This window comes from Manis javanica, chromosome 15 (genome assembly GCF_040802235.1).
Source record: "Manis javanica isolate MJ-LG chromosome 15, MJ_LKY, whole genome shotgun sequence".
In the NCBI taxonomy this organism is placed as follows: domain Eukaryota; kingdom Metazoa; phylum Chordata; class Mammalia; order Pholidota; family Manidae; genus Manis; species Manis javanica.
In genome coordinates this window covers 55655224-55674496 of record NC_133170.1, presented here as the reverse complement: position 1 = coordinate 55674496, position 19273 = coordinate 55655224, and the positions used below count along the sequence as shown (strand labels likewise).

Below are 19273 nucleotides of genomic sequence, written 5' to 3'. Positions count from 1 at the left end.
CTTTCTGAGGGCGCGGTCAGCAGGCGACTTCTGCGTGCCAAGGAGCCCGGGTCAGCACACAGCCGGCCACTGTCACCTGCCAAGGCTGCCTTTTTCCTGTGATGTTTCCTGGCCTTACCCTGTGCCACTGCTTCACTTTGGCAAGACGGGAAGAGTGACAAACAGTAATGCCAAAGATGGCAGACGTGTGCCTCACGGAGGGCCGGGAGGAAAGCAGCGCCCAGGCAGTGATCAGGCAATTTCCTCCTGTGTTGCTTCTTTTGAAATAGAGTTCCTCATAGACAGAGACTTTTCTCCCTTTCTTCCAGTACTTTTGTTTCACTGACAGTGAATTGCTAGCCCTGTGGTGATCTCACTCAAACTATTAAATGAAGTTATTTTTAACTGGCTGGATGCTGATGAAACAAGCTGCCTCGGCTCAGGTTCCCTGTGGTGCTCCTCTTGGCAGCTGGTCTGTGGGGTTGATGGCGTGGGGCCTGGAGGCTTCGTGTCTCTCTCACCGTCCCCCTATTGCTGATGCACCCACAGGGTTTCTCCCCACTAAGCCATGGCTGGTCTGGCTGCCCTTCCCCTGCACAGCTGATAGAACCTATTTGGGTCACGGTCTCCCAAAAGAATGTGGAAGACTCTGAGCTCATTACCATTGACCTAGCTTTGGCCATTCACTTATTTCTTTGTCCAAGGGTAGTGCAAAGTCCAGTGCTCAGACTTGTGGATGCTTCAGATACAGAGAGAGAGAGAGAGGGTAGATATATGACTGATAGATAGGCATAGAGGACTCATCCCCACCCTCGGGGAGTTAGCAGTAAGGGAGGAACGCATTTCCATGACACAAAGCAGGAAGGTGATTGGGGAGACTTACTGAGGCAGTGGCAGTTGGGGTGGAATTTGAAGGATTTTGTTTCATGGGGATAATAGGGAATGGAGGAGAGGCCGTTACAGACAGAGAGAACAGGGGAAGCAAGGGCTAGAAATTGAAGATCCTAAGTTCCAGGAAGACTAGCTCTGGGCGGGCCATTGTGCTTGATTGTGTGTTCAGAGGAAACATCTGGAACACAATAGTGCCTAGTGCTTACACCCATGGCATCTGTACCCAGAATTCCTGGGTTCAAATATTAGCTCTACCTTGTACCTGCCCTGGGAATAATATTCGAATCCATATGTAGAGTTGTCACAGGACAGAGTGGGATAATGCAGTGAATCATTCAGCCCAGTCCCTGGCACTAGTGGGACCAAACAAGCACCATCTGTGACTATGACTAGTATCTAGTTGCCCAGGAATTTTAATAAGAGAGTGATAATAACATGGTTTCTTCACCTTGATGTCACACTATTTCCACTGAATCAACCAATCATTTCTTTCAAAATCACTGAACAAAGTTTAATATGCATATACCATACATCCAAGCAATTCTGCATCTAGGTGTCAGCCCCAGGAGAAACATGCTGTCTTGCCTGAGGGTTTCAGCCCTGGGCAAGTTTGCTATGGAGTCAGTGAGACTGAGAAATGACAATGGAACATCTTGGGGTAAAAGGGTCTTTACCTGGCTTTATTCTCCCAGCAGCATGTTGAGCACTAGAATCACATCTGCATCCAACAGTCTGCAGGGCCATAATCCTCCTCCATCTCTGCCTCCACCCAGAGCACTGGGCATAGCTCTTTACATAGTGACTCGTTCAGTAATAGCTTATTGCCTATGGGTGTGGAAGCAGTAGCCTAGCAGTAGGCCAATTACATCATTAAGTAGTTTAGAGTCAGGTGAGGATCCTGGCCATAGGAATTTCCATTTTCCCCACACATGCCACACAAAAATGGGTACACTTAGGATAAAGTTCATTGCAACTTTATCATAAAAGCAGAAACTGGAGCAACCCAAATGTCCATCAACTGGTGAAATATTGTGGTACATCCATATCATGGATTATTATTTGGCAATAAAAAGAATGAAATATTAATACATGTAAAACCAATGAATTTCAATAACGTTATGCTAAGTGAAAAAGCCAAACATAAAAGGTTGCATACTGTATTATTCCATTTGCATGAAATTCTAGAAAAAGTGAACTGCCAGCAAGAGAAAGTAGAACAGTGTTTGCTGGTGGAGATGGGGAGGGCAAGGAGATAGTTTAGGCGAGCTGTTCAATGCCTTGCTTGTGGTATTTTTACCAAAGTAAAGTTTACCAAAACTTATTAAGCTGTATGTGTAAAATTGGTGTTTTCTTTATAAAAATAATACTGAATAAAAACAAAAAAGAGAACATGAAAAAAATAAGCAGCTTTACAATTCTAAAATTCTCTTCTTCCATTGCTTTCCTCCATCTATTATTTAATCCTCAGAGCAATACTGTAAGGAGGGTATTGTCATTCTTTTCATTCAGATGAGGAAACCGAGGGACAGAGAGGTGTGGGGCATTTTCTTCAGTCACACAGCTCCTGGGAGCTGCTCTTCCCAGCCCTAAGACCCAGTCAGTCTTGGTGGGTCATCTCCACCACTTCTGCCGACCTTAAGCCTACAGCTGTAATTAAGGCTTCAGCATGTGCTTCAGATGTTTAACTTCAGGAAGAGGATAATAACAGCTAACACCTTGTTACCTGTGCTCACTCATTTAATCTTCACAACAACCCTACAGAAAGTTACTGCTGTTTTCCCTATTTTACAGATGAGGAAACTGAGGCATAGCAAGGGTAAGTAACTTGCCCAAGTCACACAGCTAGTAAGTATAGGACTCAAACCCAGACACTAAAGGATTTTTGTTTTCTGAGGCTCTCTTTTCTTTTGACTCTTGAATAGCTCCTCTTCCCAGGGACTACTGTTCCAGCTGAGAGGTATGTGACCCTGCCTTCCAGTCTGCCCACGACAGTTTGTGTTTATGCTGGTTTTCCCACTGTAATTATTAACAAGGCTCCCTCTTATTTTCAAAAGTGTCCTTACATGGATAATAAATTATAAGGTCACCCTAGCTGATATTAATATTTACAGGCTTGATTTAAAGATTTCCCATGGGAACTTACTTACCAGCAGTGGAGAGTATGTGAGTGGTAGAACGGGTGTGGTCGGATCTGTGACTCACCCTGCTTGGTACAGAAGTCCATTGCTGTTGAGCCAAGATAACCCAACAGAGCCAGAAATGCAGCACATGCCCATGGTGGGCCAGGGGATCCCGTGTCACCATCTAAAGTTAAACCAATTATTTTCTATTCTCATGGGCCAAAGCCCAATTCTAAGAATTTTTATCTGTTACTGATCCCTCTGTGTTCCCAACCAGCTGTGCCAGCTGCTTTTCACCCTGAACCAAGCCTTTGACCCAGGCCTCTGTTGCCCACCATTATTGCCATATCAACAAGGGGAAATACGGCCCATATCCATTCCAATCTTCTTATGAAGATGTTGTTTTGCCCCTCTTCAGATGGCATTCAATTCCTATACAGCCATCATGTGCTTGGCTACATTTGGTTTGAGAGAACTGGGCATTCCATTAGTACCATCATTACTTGAAGATTGATTCAAAAGGCCATCAGTCGTCAAGTATTGAGAAATGGAACTCATTTTTATTCATGTCTGTATAAAGTTTCATGTGTGCAGCGGGCAGTGGGCAAGGCATAAACTCATTTAATTATGGTAACAACCCTATGGGATAGGTGTCATTAGTTCCATTTTACACTTTTAATACATTTTCTAATTATAAACATGGGTAGGTGGTCATTGCAGTGGAAAGTCTAAAGAAAATTAAAATCACTCATGATCAGTCTGTCCTGACAAATGTACTTTAGTATCAGTCTTTTTCCCCCCGCATTTTTATTTAGTTAACCAAATTGGAATTCTATGGACAATACGTAGGTTTGCATTCTGACTTTTTTCACTCAATAATTTGTCTTCCCCTGACACTGAATATGCTTCAAAGAATAATTTTAATGTTTAATCAAACATTTTCCTGTTCTTAGATATTTGAGTAGTTTCTTGGTTTTCTCTCTAATAATACCATGATTGAACATCCTCATACACATACCTTTTGTGCATCTTTAATTATTTCAGACTCTTTCTATATAGCTACAATGTATTGAGGACTATTTATGGGTCATAAATTGCACTGAGACTTTGTCTGTTGTGCCTGCCCCGGACATGGTCAACCACTGTCATACCAGCCGTTTCCTCCCTTGCCCCCACCAGCTCCTTGTCACGTCCATTAGCACACCACTGGTCCATTTGGGGAACAGCAAACAGAAGAATTACAAGCAAGTAAGAAGGCTCAGCATTTTGAAAAGAGGGAATTATTTTAAGGAGGCAGAGCAAATAAAATGATTTGGAACAGTTTTGAAAGTGTTTAATTCATTTTCTCATCCTCCCCTTCACGGCCCTAAATTATTCTACTTTCGTGGTCTCCATGATCCCACCTGCGGTACTCTGAGGTCCACTGCTTTCTGGCCTCTGTCCCATCACTTCAGTGAAAACATCCTCACCAGGGCTACTCGTAGCTTCCCTTCGACTCGCTATAGTGGCCAGTTCTCAGCTGATTTTGCTTGCTGCTTCTGCAGCCTTAAGTACCTGACCATGCCTTGTCCCTGAAACACATTTTCCCTTGACTTACTTTGGGTTTTATTTGTATCTGTCTTGCTGCAGTGATATCTTTTGTGAACTCTTCGTTCTCTGCTCACCTCCTCGGGGCTCTGACCTGGACCTTCATCTCCCCTCACTTAACACTCCAATGGCATCAATTTTCATAAATCCTCATTAATCCCAAACTGTTTCCTTAAGCCTAGTTCTCTCCACTAAGCCTCACGTTCCATACAAGCAGCTACTTATAGATGCTTCTCTCTGAACTTCAAATTCCACTCATATCCTTCAACCTCCCAATCTTCTCCCTTACCCACAACTTGCCAATCCTAAATTCTGTGAAAACTACCCTTCTCGGTATTTCTCAGATTCACCTGCTTCTTGCCATCTGCGCCTCACATCAGCTCCTGCCATGCTTTCCTGGACATCGCCAGTGGCCTCCCCACTGGTCCTCCAGTTTTCAGGCTGGTTTCCTCCATCATTCTCTACCTTGCAAGCAGTGCTCCTTCCAAACTACCAAGGGGATCATGTTATGTCCTTTTTTAAACTCTTCCATTGCTCCTCATTCTCTGCCAGACAAATTTGAGACTTCCTACCTGGCATAAAAGGCCCTCCACAAACTTACGCCTGCTATCTCCCTTGTACTCTGTGCTTTAATCTTACCGACTTCTTACCATTCATCAAATAGAGGCTTAAAACACACTTCAGTACTGAGTCATTTGATACTGATGTACAAATAACAGATACTTCAGTGCACAAGGCTGAACACACCCAAACAGAACCAACATACCCAGTTATGAGGTAAGGGGAATGGTGAAACTTCACATCAGTGGGGAGAGGATGGAGGGTTACTTGGTAGTTAGTACTAGGTTGTTGGTTAAGAATTTGGTAAAATAAGACAGTGGATTATTGTCCTAATATATGCAGATCTCTTGATAAGAAAAAGATTGATAGAAAAAGATAGATTGACAACAAAAAGACAAAGACCACAATAAAGAAATATTTTTAGAGAAATACAGTCAATAAATATCCAACTTTTTTGCCAATTAAAGATATGCATGTTAGTATAAGAAATCACTTTTCAGCCCATGAAATTATCAAAGTATATATAAAAAGTGATAGTCCCGTGTTCTGAGGAGAAACAGACAAATTTATATACCATTGATAGGGGTGTAGACTCTGAAACACTCATATGCAACTTAGCAAAACTTATCAGATGCTGTAAAAATATATATGCCCTTTCATCCATCAAGTCCATTGTGAGTATATTATGCTAAGAAAATTAGCTTGGAAAAGTACAAAGATATGTGACAGAGATGTTCACTACTTAGTAGGGGAAAACAAAAACAAAGTTAATGTCTAACAGTGGGGGTCCATTGTGATAAATCCATACAAATAGAATAATATATAGCCCAATATGTGATACATAACATAAATTCAAATAATAAAATATTTGTTGACAGGAAAATTTTTTGCAATAACAAACAAGCTGCAAAACAAAACTGTTATAGTGTGGCAAAATACTGTGTGTGTGTGTGTGTGTGTGTGTGTGTGTGTGTGTGTGTAAAGCTGAAAGAGTAAAAATGATGTTAACAGTGATTATCATTGGTGAAATTAAAGGAGAATGTTTATATTTCCTGTGATGTTTTTTCCCTGTGAGTTTTCCAAGTTTTCTGACTTGTGTAAGAATTACCTATTTGGACAATTTTGAAACATTTTATCTTGAAAATTTTTAAACAAACAGAAAAGTAGAGGGATTAATGTAACAAATCCTCATTTGCCCATTACCCAGATTCAAAAGTTAATATTTTGCCAATTTAGTTTCATCTACTTCCTGCAATGTTTTTCTCCCATTGAGATATTTTAAAACAAATGCCAGACAGGATATCATTTTCATTCTAGAACATTTTAAAAATAATTGTTTAGGATGGTGTCTTTCCTGAGGGTTTCAGCCCCGGGCAAGTTCACTCTGAATTCGGTGAGACTGAAAAATGATAACAGAAAGTTCTTGGGGGTAAAAGAGTTTATATCCAGCTTTATTTTCATGGTGGGAGATCAAACACTAGAATCCCATCTGCCTCAGGGCACAGCTGCGTGCAGCAAGCTGGTCTCTACCTCCAGGCCTCTCCACTGCCTAGCAGCCCCAGAGCTCTGGGCAGAGCTCTTTACATAGAGTCAATAATAACTCACTGCCCACACGTGTGCAAGCCTGCACCTGCGAGCATTGCACAGGAGCAGTGGGCAAGCAGACCAGGGTCAGGTGAGACTTCTGGCCATGGAACTTCCATTTTCTCTACAGATGGGAAACTCAGGATCTAGTAGCATGTAGATTCCATGCGTAAGTAATTGATTTAAATGTATTGCTTGCCCCAGGATTTAGTTGTGTATGAACTTCTCTCCACATTGTAAATACTGTAGTGCTTCTAGGGTAGAAGGCCCACAAGTTAGAAACTATTCTCTTAAGACATAGATTCTTGTCAAATTCAATTTCCTTGGAAGAGGCTGTGAATAATTTCCAACCATTTATACCTCATGCTGAATAAACTACAGATTTTCTGGAGGGGAGGTATTTTTTAGATTAACATTTCATTGAGGTGTAATTTAATCAGCAAAATGCACAGGTCTTAAATTTGCTGAGTTTTGACAAATGCATACACCAGTGTAATCTATACCCAATCAACAGAATTTCCTTCACCCCAGACTTTTCCCCAGATCCCCTTTCCCGTTCCAGCAGAGCTAGAGGCAACCTCTGGTCTGATTTCTGTCACCCTATTTTAGTTTTACCTGCTCTTGAGGGTAGATTTTTATTTACAGCAGTAGTTCTCCAAGAATGATTCCTGGTCCAGCAGTATAAACAGCACCTGGGCATTTGTTATAAATGCAAACTCCTGGGCCCTAACCATGACCTACTGAGTCAGAAACTCAAAAACATAGCAGTGTGTGTGTGTTTGTGTTACAAGGCCTTCAGGTAATTCTGATGCATGTTCAAGTTTGAGAAGCACTGATACAAAGTTCGAGAAGTAATGATAAAATTGGATGGGGTTGGAGGGACTATGCTGGTGGTGTATTTGGCAGAGTAGGTTCGGTGGGAGCTGGACAGGTGGGCACAGAAGATGACCTTAGGTAATACCAAAAGGAAGGAGGAAGGGTTAAGCATTTCTGCCTGAATTTCTACATCTTTCTTTTGTGAAACAGTAATAGGGGTTTTCACACTCTTTTTTAGAATTTCAAAAGTCCTGATGGAAGTCCTAAAATTTCTCAAAAGAAAAGCATCAACTTTCATGAGTTCTAAACACTACAGAAACTGGTTAGCAGAAGCTCTGATGGGCAAGCAACTGTGTCCTTTTAAATTGAAAAAAAAAAAAAGAGTCATTCCTTATTAATGCTTTGAAAGACAAGATCTTTCATAAAATCTCTTTTCTTGGAAGAAATAATAGAAATTGCTCTTTATGTTGAAACTGTTGGAACCCCGCTCTAAGGTCTGAGAAATCCACAAACCACACCCCCTACCTCCAGAGTAATTGAAAGGTGGCAGTAAGGACTGCTCAAACATAAGTTTTCCTCCAGAGGAGAGTAGGCTCAAGATAGACAGCCAGCTGTTTTCCAGAGCTCCCCTGTGAGCGTCAAGATGGGAAGGTTAGTAACAGGAGCTAATTCAAGGAGCACAGGGCATGAGTGGTGTTTTTGGCACTTGGTTGTGTTAATGCACGGAACTGGTGTCTGGAGCTTCTGAAATCACACCTCCAAAGAAGCAGTGTGTTTCCTGTCTTGAACATTTGTGGGAAATCCAGAAACATATGGTATGTGTGCCCAGACTCGCTGGAGCCAGATTCTAGCCCCTGATATTCTGGAACTTAAGGAAGACGATCCCATGAGTCTGGTAGGATTTGGCCTGACATTCCTCATTATCTGCTTTCAGCTCCCTTACCCTGTCCTGTATCTTCCTTCTGAGGAGTTGGTGGTGCACTCCACAGACAGAGCTGGGTGAGACCGATGGGATTTCCCAGGGTTTCAAGAGTGGGTGTTTGCTGAAGAGCATCCAGTTTCCCAAAAGTAGGTTCCAGTAAGAGGAGAAAGGACTGGGCGTCCAGCCTGAGTCATAGGTGGCTGCGGATGGTGGAGAGGGAGACAGAGCCTTTTGCCCTTGAGGTATCAGCTGGAATTCGAGCAGCCTTCCTTGACTGAGGCTGATGACTGGTCCACCCCTCTCAGGATGCCCTGCCCAGACCAAGTGAACCCAGGGATGGTGCCTCTCTGCTCAGTGGGGTACTCCTGGCTTTGTGGCAGCTTTCAAATGGCATCCTGTCCCTATTTGCTGCATAGGTGAAATAAACACTTGATCTCCTGGGCTACCCAGTCAAGGGAGTTGGGTTAAAATGCAGCACTTTGTGCTGACTTCCTGAAGTACAGCCACACCCTTTTTCATTAAAAATATCTCCTGTTAAAGGATAAACAGGCAGTGACTGTCTTTGAGAAAGTGCTACCAAGACTATAAGCTGTCAGCTTACAGCACAAGTGGTATTTTCTACTTTCATCTTTTCTATTTTTGGTCTTGCATAAAGACTAAAGGCTTTCCTTTCCAACGTAAAGTATTAGAATAGGAAACTTGATAAGAAAAGTCATCTCTGCATCACTTTGATGCAGCAATTCCACTCCTAGAAGATTATCCTAACAATATGTACAAAAATATTGTATGAACTGTTCATTGTACATTGTTTATAATAGTGAAAACTTAGAATCAACATAAATTTCTGTATAATGATTAAATAATTTGTGCTATAATGTAGCCTTTCAAACAATTGAAGTAACTTATAATACTAATGTGGAAAGAACTCCAAAATATTAAAGAAAAAGGACTTTTAGTTTCTGGACCAGAATGTAAGGAAGGACATCGAATCAGTAATTAAAACCTTCCAAAACAGAAAGGATCAGGTCCACTGGTGAATTCCACCAAACATATAAGGAAGAAATTATAACAGTTCTCTATAATCTCTTCCAAAAGTTAGAAGCAGAGGGAGTACAAATAACTCATTTTATGATCATCATCTTAATGAGACAAAGACATTACAGAAAACTACAGACCAATATGCAATGAACAGAGATATAAAAATCCTCAACAAAATATTAGCAGTTTGAATCCAACAATATATAAAAAAAATTTATATACCATAACTGATTTATCCCTGGTATGCAAGGTTTGTTCAGCATTCAAAAATCAATTAATATAACCCATTGCATCAACAGGCTACAGAGAAAAAAGCACACAATCATACTGATAGATGCAGAAAAAGCATTGGACAAAATCAACACCCATTCATGATGACAACTCTCAGCAAACTAGGAATAGAGAAGTTCTTCAACTTGATAAATAACATCTACAAAAAAACTCAATGGTGGGAAATTTGAAGCTTTCCCACTAAGACATTTTTTTACATTTGAACTGGAATTTATCTCTACTTGAGAGGATGAAGTGGAAGAGAGGCCTCACACCACATTACAAGTGCCCCCTGCCCACCTCAGGGCTAGAAATCTACTTGGCTGGCCCTGCCCTGTTCTGAAACCATCTTCCCTCCACATGACCTGGCTGTGTGTGGGGACCTGTCCCATGGACATTTGAGCTGTAGGGTCTCACCCAAGGGCTCAGCTGGTGTGGAAGGAGGAAAGCCAGGGCTCCCCTCTCCTCACCTTCTAAGCTCCATCGCTGGCTGAAGCCTTGGGGACCCTTAGTGGCCACCTCCTGGACCAGCCACAGGTTTTTCATAAGTAGTTTACAAGTTCTAACAAAAACCAGTTCTACCTTCATTACTAAAAGGCTCATTTGCAGTAAAAAAAAAAAAATACACAGCAGTAAAAACATTCTCACAAGAGAACTAGGGCAAGGGGTTGGAAGGAGATGGGTCTGTCTTTCCCAAGATGGACTCTGGGACCCGGAGGGCAGGCGCCAGAAGAGGCTCCAGGGAGAGGCAGAAGGCCCTTCTCCTTCTTCAGATCCAAGCACGAACCCAACGTAAATAAACCACAGAACCGGGGCAATAATGATGTGTCTGTGTGGATTCATCAGATGTTGATCGGTGGGAGGCCCTCAGGTGTGGGGACAGAGGGTGTACAGGAACTCTCTCTACTCTGTACTCACTTTTGCTGTGAATCTAAAACTGTTCTAAAAAATAGTTGGTATGTTTTTGAAACAGGTACTCAGTAGTACCTATGTAATCCCATTTATATTGAAAACCACACACACACAAAGAACTATATGTATTTTTATATGTATATTTGTCAATTGATACATCAGTGGATCTACCTATGGGTCTGCAGGTTTGTGAGTACCTGTGTCTGAATCTATATTTATTTATATTACCAAACTGATAAGGGTGTGACCGGCAGGACTGGGGTCAGAGAAGGGGAGGGGCATGTTCTGTGCTCTCTAGTCTGTAACATTTTAGCTTTTTGACAGAGGACCTGTTCACTTCGGTGCATAAGACAAAATGGAGCTGCTGCAAGCATAAGAAGGCATGAAGGGTAATGTTGCCTAGACATTTTAAAATACAAAGTTATAGCACATTTATTCCTTCGGCGAGTATTTGCAGAGTGCCTCCCTGTGGCAGGCATTCTGCCAGGCTCTGGGGATTCCAGGGCGAAGGGGAAACAGCCCCATGACCCCTGGGGGGGACAGGCAGCACCCATGGAAGAGTGAGTTGCTTTCTAAGTTTGTTTTCTCCCAGGCTGCAAAAGTTCTGTCCAGTTTGGTATAGCTGACTGTGGTTCCTCTCCCCAGAGAAACCGTGTGGAGACCCGCCATCATTTCCCCATGCCATCCTGCAGGGGCGCAGCCGCCTGGAGATGGGGGACGAGCTGCTGTACGTGTGCACCCCAGGTCAGGCAGCGGGCCAGCACCACCCCGCCTTCACCTTGCTGTGTAACAGCTGCGGAGAGTGGTTCGGCCTGGTGCAGGCCTGCGGGACAGGTAAGCCCTGGGCCACGGGCCCTCACATTGAGACAGTGGCTCTGTTTCTGCTGGGGGCTCCTGGTGGGTTCCTCTCCACCAAGGCCCCTTAGAAAGAGGCTCTGGACCCAGCAGCATCTCCCCTGGGTACTCCTGCAGCATTGCAAATATGGATGCAGGGTGCCCTCAGCCCCGCTCCTCTTCTTCCCTGCTGGGGGCCAAGAGGGAACAAAACTCCCCCTTCTTGTCTGAGGACAGAGCTGACCCTGGATTGGCTTTCTAGCTTGTTTTCCAGCAAACCTGATCAAGAGATGGTACCAGGCAGTACTGCTATGATGCAAATGACCCCGATGGGTGGGCTCTCATGAACACAGGTTAGGAAGGCCAGCTTTGGGCTTCCCTGAGTGTGGTCACTGTAGCTGGACATGCCCTTTGTGGGGACCCTGGGAGCTAGGCTCTGGGCTGTGACAAAGCTCTTGGCCTTGTAAATCGGGCTAGGTGCACCTCTACACATGCACGTCCTGTTCCCTTGCACCTGTGTAATCACTGGGGGGTCGGGGGAAACAGGGACAATGACCCTAGGCCAGCTGTGCGGGCTGCTCCCCCCAACAAGAATTGTAGGCGGCTGCCCTGCTGCCTTCTTGATTCCCTGGCCTGTAGCCTGTGGAGGTCATGTGAGTCTGAATATTTAGTTAAGACTAAAAAGACTTGTGGTGGGCACTGAGCTCCCCAAACCTGATCTGATGACCCCCACACAGGTATCCCCATTCCATTATCACTCTATACCTGAGGCTCCTAGGCTTCTGCATCCCACCTCTTCCAAGCCCCTTGGGAATTTTCTTAGTAGCAGAAATCACTGTCTCCAGGTACAGCCCGGCCTGGCCTCTCCAGTCCCCTCCTCTCTCATGGCTCCTATGCCGCAGACTTCGTACCAGACCCTGAACTGTCCGCTGACCTCACTGGGCTCCTTCACCCTGAGACTCCTCAGGTACCACCTTCCTGACCCCAGCACCTGGGTACCAAGCGGAGGCTGGCTCCATAGAGGGGACGGACTCTAGCACCACGATGTTACTTACTGAATGTATGGGATGATTTGTCCCTAGAAGGGCCTACAGATGTCCCACCACAAGACTGGGGGGCTGTCTCATCCATGAGACTCAGCTTCACTTTGGCCTGAGCTGGGGCTGTCATCTCTGTGGTGAGACACAGCATCACTTCTCTCTGCAGTCTGCTGCTGGGCACCTGGCTTGTTCTCATTTTGTGGCTGTCACAGACTACACTGCCACGACTGTTCTCATCCACGTCATGTGGTTCACGTGTGAACACATTTCTGTTGGTTCCTGGGAATGGACTTGCTATCCCCACAGGGTAGGTGTGTATGTGGCTTGGCAGGTGGCTGAGGCCAGGGAGTTTTCTCCATTTTGTGACCGGCCCACCAGCTGTGTCCAAGAGCTCTTGTTCTTCAGCTTCTCCCACCTTCAGGACTGATACCTTTCTGCCAATCTGGCGACTGACTCTGTGGTGACTTGGAGCTGTAACTTTCATTTGTCCAGTGATGGTGAGGTGGGACTTATCCGATGTTGACTGTGCATTAACTAGCCTTTCCTCTGTAAAGTGTCTGTCCAGGTGTCTCACCCATTTTTCTAATTGATTGGAATTGATTATTTACATAAGGTAGGATTTCTTTTTTATGTAAAACTTTCTTAACGTGTTGCAAATATTTTCTCCCATTCTTCAACTTACCTTTTTCCTCTTAGAGTGTCTTTAATGAATAGTGGGGTTCTTATTATTATTATTGGCTATTTCACTACCTCTCAAACTGTCTGTGGACCATTAAAATTATTTTCTAGTCATTAGCAGACTGATACTTTAGTAACATGCAATAAAAATGAATTAATATAAAGCTAAATAAACAAAGTTCTCCCAAATATAAACACTATTTTTTGTTAAACAGACATAAAGTTCTTGTTTCAAATTGTTATAAAAGCTTCTTCAAAATGTTCTCTCAATGTATCCACTCGCCTTGCTGCATACTGGTAACAAAATGTTACAGACTAGGACAAGAGCTAGAAGCACTCTGCACAATCTTCCAGAAAGTTCCTCCTCTTGCTTCTGTTGCTGTTCGTTTGCGGCAGGCAGGAGCCCCTTGCTCATTCTGATCATTCACCTAAGAAAATCAGGCATAAAGCCCAAGCTTCCTGTTTGTTGAATGTGTCTCCTCAAAGCAGACCCATATGCACCGTGAGAGTGTAAATGAGAGGCACCGAAGCCACACCATTCCATGAGCCATTACTGGCCCCAGCAGGATGAGAACTAAGTGCAGATTTTGTGTGTCTGAAATGGTGTCTGTTTTCTCACTGCAGAGCTTTCCGCTGTTAGGAAGGCATCCTGGTTTCTAACACTTGGCTGCATATAGGGGTTCTTATAATTTGCATGTAAGATTTGTTATAGATTTAGCATTATAAGAAAGGGGGTGTGTATGTGTGTGTGTGTGTGTGTGTGTGTGTGTGTGTGTGTGTTACAAGAATATCTTCACCTAGGCTTTCACTCCATTTTGCACATTTATTTTTCCAGTGAACAACAGCTTTTTTGATTAGGGAACTGCTTGGGATTGGAGAAAAGTCAACTGGGAGAGTAGGTCAAACAAAAGTTTGGAGTTGGATCCGTCTGGGTTTGGATAACAACTCTTCCCTGTACTGGCTGATTGGCTGTTCATTCGCCCACCTCACATCCCTTCATTTGGCAGGGCCCTCAGTGCTGTGTGTACAGAGTTGAGCAAAACTGTTCCAATCCATAAGAAAATTGGAGCAAACCAATTTTTTGAGGTGCCTCAAAGGACACAGAAAAGCAGTAGATGATGCAGTAGAAGGAAAAGTGGAAAAAGAAGGTGTTGCAGACAGTGAAATTCTGAAGGAAGTATGTGTTTCTAGATGGAAGTACTGCTCAGTGGGCTTATAGGCTGCAGAGACCAAGTACAAGCGTATCTTGGAGATATTGTACTTTCAGTTCCAGACCACTGCAATAAAGCGAATGTCACAATCCAGCAAGTCAAATGAATGTTTTCGTTTCCTAGGGCATATAAAACTTATGTTTGCACTTTACTGTAGTTTCTTAACTGTACAAATAGCACTATGTCTAAAAAAACAACATACAAACTTTAATTTTAAAAAAAAACTTTGTTGCTAAAAAATGTTAACCACCATCTGAGCTTACAGAGAGTGGAGTGGTAATCACTGCTCACAGATCACCCTAACAAATATAATAATAATGAAGTTTAAAACAAGACATGAAGTGAGCGAATGCTATTAGAAATAGACTTGCTCCAGACCTTCAATTTGTAAAAATCACAATCTGTAAGACACAATAAAGTGAAGAGCCATAAAATAAGGCATGCCTGTAATGAAAGCTAAAAAGTATGCCCTGGTTTCACAGTGTAGGAAGGTTCTGGTGGCTTATACTTTCAGTGGGTCTATGCGGAGTGCAATGCAGTGCAGCGAGTACAGGAATGAGCTGGGTGAGTAAGAGGACCAAGGGCAGACAATTCATTCTCCAATTTCTGCTGTTTTGAAGACTATTAGAGAAGAGACAGGGTAGAACAGAACTGGAAGAGCATCAGGGGGCCAAAGAGGTTGTCAGGGTTTGTTTTGTTTGCTTGCTTACTTGTTTGTGTTATTTTAAGATGAGAGTGACTTAAACTTACTTAAATGACAATGGAAAAGTTTAGAGTAGAAGGGGAACTGAGCGATATTCTTGACTCTCCTGAGCCTTCATTTGCTCAGAGGGAAAAATGGATACTACTTATTATGTAGAATCTGTCCTGCAGGTTCAGGCTTAGCACAGGACCTGCCCTGTGGGCTGGGCTCAGGGAATGGCTCGTTCTTTCCCATTTGCCTCCATGCTGATCAAGGAGAGTGCTTAGGCCCTCTCACTTGGGGATCTAAGGGGGTTTGTGGAGGACACTCCCCTTACAACAGTGATTGAAGGCGTTGTGGGACTGCAGCTGGCTGTTACATGGGGCAGAAGTTGGTCCTGGCATCAGGCGCCTCAGGTCTGGAGGCCAGCAGCAGGGGGCACATGGCCTCACTTCTCCTGGGAGGGCTTACCTCCCCTGTACTGGGGTCTGGCTACTGACCCTCCCTCCCCCATGCCCTCTGTACAGGGATGTCCCCCAACCTTACTCCAGAACTTTGCTGTTTCCTTGTGAGTTGCTGGGGCCCACTCCAAACCCCCTGCCCATGAACTTGCCAGGACACTGCCCTCATTTCCCCTCTTGACAGGCCCAGGGAGCCTAAGGCTGGGTTCCCTGGAGGTTAAGACTTAAAGGAACTTGGGACTCAGACGAGTTTGGTCTCAGAGATCCTGGGGACTTAGGCCCTCAGGGCCACTGTGAACACAATGGCATTCAAATTGGGTGCTGTATACACAGTTGAAGACTTGACTGGATGTCTTGGGCTAGACTCTCTAGTAGCAGAACCTGTCAGATGTACATGGTTTATTGAGGGAGAAAGCATTAGAGATGCAGGATGGGAGTAGGGGAAGGAGTTAAGGATGTGGCCTCTGCTAGATTCTTGCTTTGTCTGATCCCATGAATTGCACCACATGGCTGGTCCCTTATGGAAGCCAGGGGACCAGCCAATATCTGTCTGTCTCTGGCTGTGGGGCTGGGCACAGAGGGCACGTTACCTCCCAAGTCAAGCTCCCATTCCACCAAGGGCAGTTCTCTAAAGAAGGGGGCAGCTGTGAACCTTTAGCTGCCTGTTCTCAGCAGCTGGGGGGTGGGTGCATTGGCCTGGAAGGTGGGACACCAGCAGCGTCTGCTACCCTGGAGAACTTAGTTGCTTATTAAAGCTTCAGTTCCATAGAACAGCGGTTAAAAAAGAAAATCATTAGTAAGAAGGGGACTGCCTGAATGAGCTTGCTGAAATGTGCAATGTACAGTAATGAGCAGGAGTGAAGCCCTGGGAGCACAGACTCCTGGGTGGGTGCAGGGTGGTGCATGAGGGTCACATGACACCTGGGTCTTATGTTCACCACAAAGCTGGGGTGCCGCCTCAAGTGGTAGTGAGGTCCCTCACTTAAGCACAGGAACACTGGCCTTGACTGTTAATCAACATGAATGAGGACTTATTTCCCTGCCATCTTCTCCCCTCTGTGTGTTGGGATTTTTCTAGCTTTGGTTCCCAGAGGCCAGGTCGGGGTCTGGCCATTTCGTTTTCCATCATCCTGTGTGAATCCACAGATCTTCTTGGTTTCCGTTCCCAGCGGGGCAGCAGGGAATGTCTGCCATCCCTTTCTGATATTCTCAGTATCTAAGTACTATTAGTTATTGCCCTGATAATCCAGGTGCTCTGCTCCCAAAGCGTGTGCGCCGCTAGGGTTGGTTTCCTGTTTTGCCACATGCCATATGTCTTCAAGGCCATGTTTTCTCTCTGGTCACATGCACCCTAAGAACAGTCTGGACCTCTCAGCACTCCAAGTGGCCACCCTGGCCACATGACCCTGGTGTCGGTGCCCACAGGGGCCCCACGTGTGGCCTTCCTAAGGAGCCTCTGCAGTTCCCTTGGCGGATGATTCTTCCCCACTCACTGTCCTGGCCTCACATGGCCTCTAGCCCCTCTACCCGTCCCTGACTGCAGCACTCAGCAGTCCTGCGGCCCCTGCCCCGGGTTCGGAATCATCCTGTACGTGTGGGTGGGGCGGGAGGGCTAGCTGCTCCAAGAGCAGTAGGACAGACAACTGGGGAAGTGAGAGGCCCACAGGAGCTTCCTGTGTGATTCGCCCTGCGGTGAGACCAGCTGAGAAAGCCTCTGACATTTCACCGCAGCTCTGTAGGTTCTGTTTGTACTTCTGGTTGTAGCATCAGGGAAGGGAGTGCCCCCGACGTCCACGGCAGCCTGCCAGCCCCACCACCTCTGAATCCTACAACAAATAGACAACCTTTCTTTGTCCCTCTCCTGGCCTGCCTCAGCCGTGAAAGCACGGCATGTTGCCCAGCCAGGCACTGAGAAAAGAACCACCATAAACCAAACGCTCCGTGCCGTCTCTACCCTGGGAGCTGTCTTTGGGAGTTTTGTTCTGTTTTTTAGCAACGCTATTGAGGTTTAATTTGCATACAATCAACTACACCCTTCTAAAGTATAAAAGTTTCTGAGTTGTTACAGGGGTATACATCCATGAAACCTCCACCACAATCATCATTTCCACCCCCCAAGTCTCCTCGACAGAAGTTTTACACACTTTATATCATTTATTCTTCAATGTCTGGGAACGGAAATGGCTAGCTCCAATTGACAGATGGGAAACCTGAGGTACAGAAAGGCTCAGTGACTTGCTTGCATCGCATAGCCAGAAGGAAGCAAAGCCAGATACAAAGCCAGGCATGTCTCGTTCCAACATCTGTATTGTGTCTGGATGCTTCCTCTGAGACCTCCAAACCTCCAGGGGCACACAGCATGGGGCCGCACCAGCTCCTCTGCAAACTGACCATTCCCTCTTTTCTCTCATTTCTAAAGCCTGTTTTTTTTTTCATTTTCTTACATTAACTTCAATTTCTGTTTCTCCCCATTTTTAGACTTCACTTCCTTCAAAGCATGAACTTGAAACTGAATTTAGAATTTCCTTGTCAATATTGCCATATTTGTTCAGAGGTACATTGAACCAGTGGTTATTTCTGGCTTGTCTGGTTGTCTATTTCAAAATTACTATTTTTAAAAGCTGTGTAGCCAAGACCAGGGGAAAAAAGGAAGGTATGTGTGGGCTTCCAGAAATGTGACAATATGAAAAAGAGAATTCTGGGCTCTGGTCTTGAGGTCAGCCCCTCACCATTCACACCCTGGCGAACACAGGCCACAGCAGCCTGCCTTCTCCTTTCCCTCCTGAGTTCCCTATCTGTGCTCTTCTGTTTTACTAAAGTAACAGCTAAATGTAAACACTCAGGGAGTGACCTGATTTTTGCAGAGAAAACCCGTGAAGTTTACATTTCCTGAACTCGTGGGTCTCAATGAGAAGGCCCTGGGCATGTGAGCACAGGTTTCTGGGGAGCCTGGGGGAGGGGGCTGGAAGGCTGGTGGGCTGATTAAGGAGAGGGCAGACTCGGGAAAGCAGAGGGGAGGTGAGAGAAATAGCACCTCTTAGGCACGGAGCTGGGCTTTTCCTCGCATGGGCAGAATTTAATATCTGGTTGAAATCCAGTGAAGAACAAGCTTCACTTATTGTCAGTCATGAGGAGAAAAACAAGCTTGGAATACTTTTTTGGGGGTTGATGATTTGTAAACAGTTGGTGTCCTCATCGTCATTCGAGGTTTAGGGAAAATTGTGACACAGTGAGAACCTGCTGCTAAGCCAGGGCCTTGGCCTGCAAACCTGGGGAAACAGGGGGAACTTGGCTCCGGACCCAGATGGTGTCCGGAGATGCTCCAGGCTCAGGAAGGTCTGGGGGCAGACCCTCATGATACACATGCACACACACACATGCATGGGGCTCAGCCTGACCATAATGATCCAAGTCAACACGGGCCTACCCACAGCCAGAGGTGCTGACCTTTCCCAAACCCTCAGCACTTGAATTATACACTGGACTGGTGTTTCCTGCATGATAGGGGGTAGGGGAAGAGAACGTGGCTCATGGCCTGCTCATATTCCAGATGCCTTTTGATTTAATGACATTTTGAAGCTTATGGGTGGATTACAGGGGAAAAAGAATTTAGCAGACATGGATTATGCCCAGTACCAGAATGAAGGGGTTCCCTACTGTTCTTTGCTACTGTCAAATCAAATAATG

The 19273-nt window shown here is 44.9% G+C and overlaps 1 protein-coding gene across 2 annotated transcripts in view; it reads left to right on the top strand.

The window, feature by feature from the left end:
- Positions 1-19273, top strand: part of SUSD5 (sushi domain containing 5) — a 48581-nt gene that overhangs the window by 20180 nt on the left and 9128 nt on the right. The window contains exon 4 of one of the 2 annotated variants that reach the window (XM_037008646.2): positions 11326-11514. The exons of the other annotated variant lie outside the window; for it this stretch is intronic. Within the exon in view, the coding sequence (XP_036864541.2) occupies positions 11326-11514 (189 nt within the window). The remainder of the gene's footprint in view (positions 1-11325; positions 11515-19273) is intronic. 2 annotated transcript variants of the gene reach the window in all.